This window comes from Gavia stellata, chromosome 6 (genome assembly GCF_030936135.1).
Source record: "Gavia stellata isolate bGavSte3 chromosome 6, bGavSte3.hap2, whole genome shotgun sequence".
Lineage (NCBI taxonomy): Eukaryota > Metazoa > Chordata > Aves > Gaviiformes > Gaviidae > Gavia > Gavia stellata.
In genome coordinates, this window is record NC_082599.1 from 30,802,241 (window position 1) to 30,811,006 (window position 8,766).

Sequence of the window (8,766 nt, forward strand, 5' to 3'; positions counted from 1 at the left end):
TAAATGTAAAATGCTTTATGAAAATGCTATATTATTACTGTGCTTTTGCATAAATCTGTGCATGTATTTTATCTCTTTTTAAGTGTGTGCTGAACATTTACAAATCTTTAATGGAACTGAAAACTATGTTTCAAATTTGTCAATGGTTCAAAAGAAAAAAAAAAATGGGTCACACTGTCATTGCGCGACCCATCTTTCAGTCAGAAGTGAAAGTTGCAAAGGATTTTCCCTTCTTCAGATTTCTCTTTCTAGTGTTATTGGAAAGCTTGTCTTCTTGTTTAAATTAATTTCCTTTTAATCTCCTTCCTGAGCTGCTGGATAGATGGAGCCTCTTAAAAAATTCAGGATATCACTGTAATTGTAAATTGATCTGCTTCTCTGGCAGAAGGCTGGGGCCCTCCATCCAGGAAAGAGACTGTCTTCTCAAAGTTGTTTTTCAGACAAATTATTAATTTGCACTTTCGCTTACTACTATATTATCCTTTAATGGAAAAGCAGTTTTTTAAACAAAGCTACTACTTTTTGGATTGTTTTATCCCTGGAAACGTACAGGGAAGAAAGCTAACTGCCATAGCCAATGTGAAATATTCACTGGCTTGAAATTATTAGATTTCCTAAAGGAGACTTTGACTCTACTTACATAGGAACTAAAACTGTATTCGACAACTAAAATGCACATATTCATCACTGCTAAAGTTCTGAATTAATGTAATATATTAATAGACATAGGACAATTCCCCACTGATTTTTAATGCAACGTTAAGGGTAGAACACTGTTATGACTATGCAATCTTTAAAACAGACACGTAACTCATTAGTATCAAAGCAGAGGAAATTATCTATCTAGTGTGGTGCTGAATCCACATAGCCTATTTGCCTTTGGCTCTTTGGTTATGAGATCTGGCATCACTTGGATTATTTCACCTAATCCATCATTAGCTTTCCCATGTCCTACATACTGTGCAACAAACCTAAATTTAACAAACCCAACTCCCCACCAATTACCACGCTGAATATATTACATGTCAGCACAGAGCACAAAGATTAGACATGCTGAATTACATCTTTCTTTGGGAAAAGTCAATATTTTTAAAACACTGTTAACGTTGCTGACTCCAGTTGTAACAAACGTTCCTTCCCATTGTGGACAGGCACTAATGCCCTGACCTTTGCTATTTGCATACAACACAGAGCTACTAAACAAAATAAAAAACCTCAGAAGACACAGAAAACACATAAGAGACCCCAGTAACAGTGCCACAGAGTCACAAATGTGGGTTTTTTGATTGCCATATTTGCTCGGCTGGTGGAATCCTGGAGGATGACCTCATTTTTTTTTTCTATAACCCTGCAAGTAAACATTAGTAATTGAAATCTAACTTTCTCTCTCCACATACACAACTCACACAAAAAGGTTATTACTTACAACAAAAAATAAATATGCTGCTGTTGTGCTAACATAGCATCCTTACTTACCGGTCTTCCACAAATACACCGATGAAGTTTGAAATTCACTTTGTGCACGAGCGTCCCAGATTGCCAGCAGCAGAAGCACAAGAACTCCCACGCACCGGGCTGGCACGGCGGCAACCCCTGGACCACGGCAGAAAGCAGCGCTCCCCTCGCTCAACCCCATGCCTCCAGCAGCCTGCTGCCGCCTCCAAAACCCACGGCACGACCACGAAACCTTCTTCAAATAATATTCCCCTCTTCAGAATTTCTTCACAGGGAGAAAGGGACTAGAAACCTCTCTCCCGCTATTGTGCATGGCAGTTGAAAAGGAAAAACTGTTTAACACCAGGGAACAATAGAGTCCTCGCTCACTCTTGCTGCTGCAGCAGCGGAGGCGGCTGCTGCTGCTAGTATGGTTGCTGCTTCATGCTCTTCCATTCAGCAGTTAGTAGCAGTTTTCCATCAGCTAAAAGCGAGACAGCTGTCCGCAGGGGGCTCCAGCTGACTGAGCAGGTTATCTTGCTCTGGGAGGCAGCAGCAGTCATTTACACCAGCTGGAGAGAGTGAGAGAGAAAAACAGGGATGAGGAGAAACACAAATAGCCCAGTGCTGTAATCGACGCGGAGAGTGACTGCAAAGGGCTGGCTTCCCAGACACATCTCTCCCTGGAATATCCCAAATGATACATACCAAGAAGAAAAGAAGAAATCGTCATGCTTCAGAAACAGAAGTCATACAACCAGAACCGGCATAACCAGAATGATATATATTAATTAAGAGAGCATCAGACATTTGTCCTGATAACAATATGTATGCTGCATTAACCATTTTGTAAACAACAAAAAATAAGTGATTACACATGCATTAAATAGACAATCAAGACCTTATGAAGGGAAATGGAAGAAAATGCAGAAAAAAACCCCAAACACCACTAACTTGCCTTGCATATTTATCAAATCTGTTTTAGATAATAACACATAGCTATCTGCTGTGAGGACCAATGAATATATGTATATGATAACGTGTATGTATGTGTAAGCATATCACCTCCGTGGTAGATGAAGTGTGCATGTAATATATAATGCAAGATAACATCCTTTCCTATCTGGGAAGTATGTACACATATATACATGCATAAATGTCAACTGTGTAATTGAAAATAATCTGAAGATCAAGTTATCAGTCATTTTTAAAACATACTCTGAGTTTTACATATGAAAGTATTCAGGATACATTAGGCTGTCATGATGATACAAAAACATGGAGAGAGACAAAGCTTTTTAAATAGGGATCTTTATCTCTCCCACCCACTACCCAGTGAACAGATGCAATAACAAGCCTGAAGATCAGGTTTCAACCACCTATAAACTGGGAAGCAAATGAGGAATTTTCAAGAAAACTGCTACCATATTCAAAAAGTTTGATTAAAAATGCAAAGAGCTACAAAAACACACAGTAGGAACACAGCACCCAGAGCTTGAAAATGATGGAGCTATTGTTGTTTAAAGAAGAAACCTTCAGCCAACCTCTCTTGGGACGCCTGTCATTTTGCACAACCCTCCCAGACTCAGCCTTTTCACATGCATTAGATTAAAATCAGCCGTGATCAAATAATTCCCAAGTCCTTGCCTGTTTAAATATTCTGACATCAGAGCAAATTAGCAATGTTGAAGGTTGCAAATTCGTCTTTGTTTACTTTCCACCCTGTTACGCCTCTAAGAGGGAATTAAAGGCTCAAGGAGCTCTAGCACCGTGAGGCTGTGATTAAGAGAGATAAGCAAGTGTGGATTACTGTTCCTCAGCTCTTGAAAAACAGGCAACAATCAGGAGATTATAGGTTGATAAGGAATACACAGAAAGCCATGATCTTAACAAATTTATAGCATCCTGATGCAGAACTTGTACCCTCAGCTAAAGCACTTCTGGAAATACATTTTATTCACTTCTGCTACATCATGCTGTACTCACTTTAGGAAGCACAGAAACCTCTTCAGCCTTTGCTTTGTTGAACTGGACAGAATACTGCTTTAAATCAAAATGCTCTCTGAGTTTATAGAATTATAGGAATTTCACAGGTAAATTTAGGGTTAAGTTAGTCACATGCACGTTATTTTACATGCTACATAGAGGGACTTGAGAATATTTGACCTAATAAAAATAATGCCAGCTTCATAATTTATGAAAAATAAGACTAAGCATTTAAGGGCTAAAAAAGTTTTAAGATCATCAGGAAATCTGTGGCAATAGTTTTATTGACTTGCATAGTTAAAAAAAAACATACATAACTTATACATGCCTTTGAAAAATTAAGAGTAAAAATGTTCACTTTTTAGCTGGAGCTATACAACCAGGGTAAAAGTCAAGTTTATAGAGTGACTAGGGGAAAAGGCACCCTTTTCAGAGTTATTAAATACAATAGGTTCTACCTAGAAGTTTTATGAATGTATAAAGAAAGCCTCTGAAAATATTTTGTACGTGACTCAGATCATCCGGAAACATCATCAGGGAATGTATCAGCCATGTAGTTGGCACAATGAATCAAAGCGGCTTTTGACAGCAGAACAAAGCAATATCATGAGAGAGGGTGCACACACATACACAAACACTCAAATATTTTCTTATATTTGTGCAACTATAGGACCACATACTTTTAAAACTTCACTAAAATAGAGATTATTAAAATAAAATATTTTCACACTACTTTTTACAGTTGTACCATTTTTTCTGTCAAAAATCAATGAACTATGAAAGAAAAATTTCACCTATTTTTTTGTAAGAAGCTATGATGTATTTAAAACTGTTCAGAAATATGTCACAGAGACAGAATGGAGGGAATATTTATTATGCAAATGTATTTGTGTGTCTGGAAAAAAAAATGAGGATTCCTTTTTTTTGGCAAACACTAGATCACTTCTGCAGTATGTACACTCATCTTCTATTAATCAGAGCAGGGAAAGGCCAGTAAAACCACAAGCCAAAGAGTAGGCTGATGCCTGCAGACAGAGACACCCACACCAACCTAACTGCAGGAGTTAGACTTCAGACACAAGAGGCAATACATCCTGATTGAAAGCTTCAGCTGCCAGCAGCATGCCTTACCAGGACAGCTGCTGTTAGCCTTTCCCACCCCAGTGTATCCAATATGCTCTTACCCTCTTCCTATTTGCTACCATGAACTTGGGACCTCCCACCCCGTTAACAGTGCAACCACTATTTCCAGCCCATGCTGGCAGCCCATCTTCTAATACATACCTAATGATCATAATTTATCAGTTGTTTACAGCTTAGACATTCCCAAATAAACAAAGACTTCTGAGAAGAAACCTCTAGACAAAGCATAAAAATAAACTACAATCAACATTAGTATCTGTATCACTAACATAATAGTGTCAGTGTTGTACCTTGGAGCACCAATATATGAGACTCAGTAGACTTTTATTCAGATACAATTATTTCTTTGAGGAACACAGAATCACTAAGGTTGAAAAGACCTGTAAGATCATCAAGTCCAACCATCAACTAACACCACCGTACCCACTAAACCATGTCCCACAATGCCACGTCCACAGGTTCCTTGAACACCTCCAGTGATGATGACTCCACCACCTCCCTGGGCAGCTTATTCAGGTGTTTCACCACTCTCTAAGTAAAGAAATTTTTCCTAATATCCAGACTAAACCTCCTTTCAGGTAATTGTAGAGAGTGATAAGGTCTCCCCTCAGCCTTCTCTTCTCCAGGCTGAACAACCCCAGTTCCCTCAGCCGGTCCTCAGAAGACTTGTGCTCCAGACCCTTCACCAGCTTCATCGCCCTTCTCTGGACACCCTCCAGCACCTCAATGTCCTTCTTGTAGTGAGGGGCCCAAAACTGAACACAGCATTCGAGGTGCGGACTCACCAGCGCCGAGTACAGGGGCACGATCACCTCCCTACTCCTGCTGGCCACACTGTTTCTGATACAGGCCAGGATGCCATTGGCCTTCTTGGCCACCTGGGCACACTGCTGGCTCATCTTCAGCCGGCTGTCAACCAACACACTCAGGTCCTTTTCTGCAGGGGAGCTTTCCAGCCACTCGTCCCCAAGCCTGTAGTGTTGCATAGGGTTGTTGTCACCCAAGTGCAGGACCCGGCACTTGGCCTTATTAAACCTCATACAATTGGCCTCGGCCCATCGATCCAGCCTGTCCAGATCCCTCTGCAGAGCCTTCCGACCCTCGAGCAGATCAACACTCCCGCCCAACTTGGTGTTGTCTGCAAACTTACTGAGGGAACACTCAATCCCCTCATCCAGATCATCGATAAATACATTAAACAAGACCATCCCCAAAACTGAGCCCTGGGGGACTCCGCTTGTGACCGGCCACCAACTGGATTTAACTCCATTCACCACAACTCTCTGGGCTCGGCCGTCCAGCCAGTTTTTCACCCAACAAAGAGTGCACCTGTCTAAGCCATGAGTCGTCAGCTTCTCCAGGACAATACTACGGGAGAGAGTGTCGAAGGCTTTACTAAACAGCAGCTATGTGGAGTCTGTAGACTGCTCGCACAAGTGACTGACAAGTTAGCACCTTTTCATTTTCTAAGAAAAAATACAACTAACCTCAAAGACCTTTATGAAAACGAGATAGAGTTAGCCATGAAATATTGGAATTACTTTGTTCATGTTTCCTAGCATTAAACTGTTAGGGGATGACAAAACAAACATGCAATACCTTTTATTTAGTGGAAAGAGAAACGAGAACAAGATATAAATTTCTTAGCCACTGGGTATGAAAAGCAGCCTGCCAAACAGAATCACCCTGCTGGTATTCCTCTGCTAGCAGGCAGTCCCATGCTAGCATCCTTCTCTGTTTATGAAATGCCATGAATAAAAGCTTCAGGATCATACTATCTTCTATCCTGAATATGTTGTATTTCTACAAATAGTAATGCCAAGGGTGTGCAGAGTACAACATATATACGGCACATTTGTTTCTAGAAACAACAATAGTCAATGAAGTGTGTCCAGCATGAGTTTCGTCCACCTTCAATTTCACAGTCCAGTTAAGCCAGAAATCTTTACAGAAGTTTCAGTCCACTCTTCTAGATCTATGGAAGATGTTTTACACCCTCTACAACTGTAACCCACTAAACCACCTATGCTGTGTGAGTACTAGAATACCAAAAAATCATGCAAATTCTAAACAATGATAAATATTTTCTTTCTTGCGTAGAAAATTCAAAGTCCTCCTCATCTGAACTCTGCTCATTTTGATTTATCTCCAAGACTTTTTCCCTTCATACCTTTAGGTATGAAAATGTCAAGTGCTGCCAAAGACAAATAAGTCAACTATCTCCCTGAAAAGAGCTCTAGAGTTATAGTGAGTTTATTGCAGCCAACACTCATTGGATAATACAGTACCACATATTTCTGAAAATCACTATAAATTTGTAACATACTGATCTGGTTCAGTCACCATATTAGGATGCCCTTGGATATATCCCCTGTATGGGATGCAGTGGTATGGTTGCACCCCTAACTTTTAGAGGAGAAGTTAGGAAAGTGTGATATGTTTCCTTACATGTATGTTTGTTTTGCTCAAAAAAAGCTTTTGTTCTCTTTATTCCCTGACATAAACTCATGGGCCAAAACTTCTAGCTCTGCATTTTGTGAGAGCCTGACTTTCCTGGAGATATTTTACTATGGATGCAAGTATATTATAAGGATTCTCTTGAGACGGGACCTGAAAGAATTTTATTCGATTTTGAGAACTTCAGGCTGGAATAAGCTGTACAGGGCTCTTTCAAGCTTTGCTGCAGAGCACTGAGCACTCCTCACCACACTCAGTAATGGTCTATTATTTTTCTTCATAACAATGCTAGGGAGCCTAGTCAGGGAAGCTACAAAAAATATCCTGAACATGAACAATCTGAAAGAAATATTACTATGTTGCAATATACTACGTCTCTCAAAATGTGGCAGCTCCATTCCTTAAGTCCAAAAGTAAATGTTCATTGCAAAACTTGCACCTGAAAAAAGTTATTCTTGAGGGATCCTAAACATATGGCCTCTAGGTGTCACACTCGACCATGTCATAATACGATATTTATGGATTTCTCTTATTCTTTCATAGCAGGTAAGAGACCTTGATATTATTCTTTCAATGAGTGATATAATGTTACATCCTCTTTTCAAACTTGTAATTTAAAAAAAAAAAAAAAAATCAAAAAAGCCCCAGCTCTTTCAAAGAAGTAGTACAATTATTTTTGGTTTCGCCATAGTAACTGTTTTTGCAAACATGAGAAGTATCACGATGCCTGTTTGTTAAATTTATATTATTCTTTTGGATCATGGATTTGAAGGACAAATCAGGAACTTTAAGAGTTATGTATGTGAGCTGTGCAGAAGTAAGAAAGCATTACATGTACAAAATCACTAGAATATGTTAATAATATATACTTAAGCTTTTCAGTATTTCTCAATTACTTTGAAAATCTTTTCAACAAGAAAAAGTTATTTTTGGAAAATGAATAAAGATTCTACTTGCATGAACACATGAGCAGCAAAACTCTAGTTCTGACTTTACAAACTCTTTGCTTTTATTAAGGTAAGTTAGTAATTCTTGGACAGATTTCTCTTTTCTGAGTTGATTATATTGAGGTGGGGGGGTGTGGTGGTTTTTTGTTTGTTTTTTAATTTAGTTTAAATCTAGAAGTTTTCCTAGACATTCTTTCATTGGTAAGGGATTGTTTATTTCAGTTGCCAAAAAGGCAATTTAGCCTTCTTTTTTTTATTTTTTTTTTCTCCATCTATAGTGCTGTATTTTAGTAGTTCTCTCAGTTTGGTTTAACACCTGGCTGTGCATTTTTTGTAGATCCCTTTGGTAGATAACAATCAACATCCTCGGTATGGAATATTCTCAGAAAAAAATCTATTCATTTTAAGAAGGGCACATTAACATACCACCAGGAGGTATATCAAGAACTGCTTGTTGGAAGATAAAGCTAGAGGAATTCAAGAAGACATCAGTGAATTTATCAAAGAAGCCACCTAGCTTTGGATCAAGTGACCTGGTGAAACAGTGTATCTATCTGCCGTCTTTGTTTGTCTTCCGAAAAATGTTAGTTTTGGCTTGATGATACATTTTAACCAAGGAAAGGCTACTGAGCTAAATAGATCAATACCTTTGTGAAACATAGCAGCCCAAGAACTGCAGAAGATCAGATTAAATCAGCTAATTCTACCTTCTGGCTTTAAACTCTGTGAATGAACATTGTCCTTTCTGCCCAGATTACATCGGCTTCAGCAGCCGACCGCATGAAGCAGAACCTTTCCA

At 39.1% G+C, this 8,766-nt stretch overlaps 1 protein-coding gene across 1 annotated transcript in view; it reads right to left on the reverse strand.

The window, feature by feature from the left end:
- Positions 1-1,645, reverse strand: part of THSD7A (thrombospondin type 1 domain containing 7A) — a 217,854-nt gene extending 216,209 nt beyond the window's left edge. Inside the window, exon 1 of the mRNA XM_059818868.1 lies at positions 1,477-1,645. Coding sequence (XP_059674851.1) covers positions 1,477-1,636 — 160 coding nt within the window. The 5' untranslated portion in view covers positions 1,637-1,645. The remainder of the gene's footprint in view (positions 1-1,476) is intronic.
- Between the last annotated feature and the right edge of the window lie 7,121 nt (positions 1,646-8,766).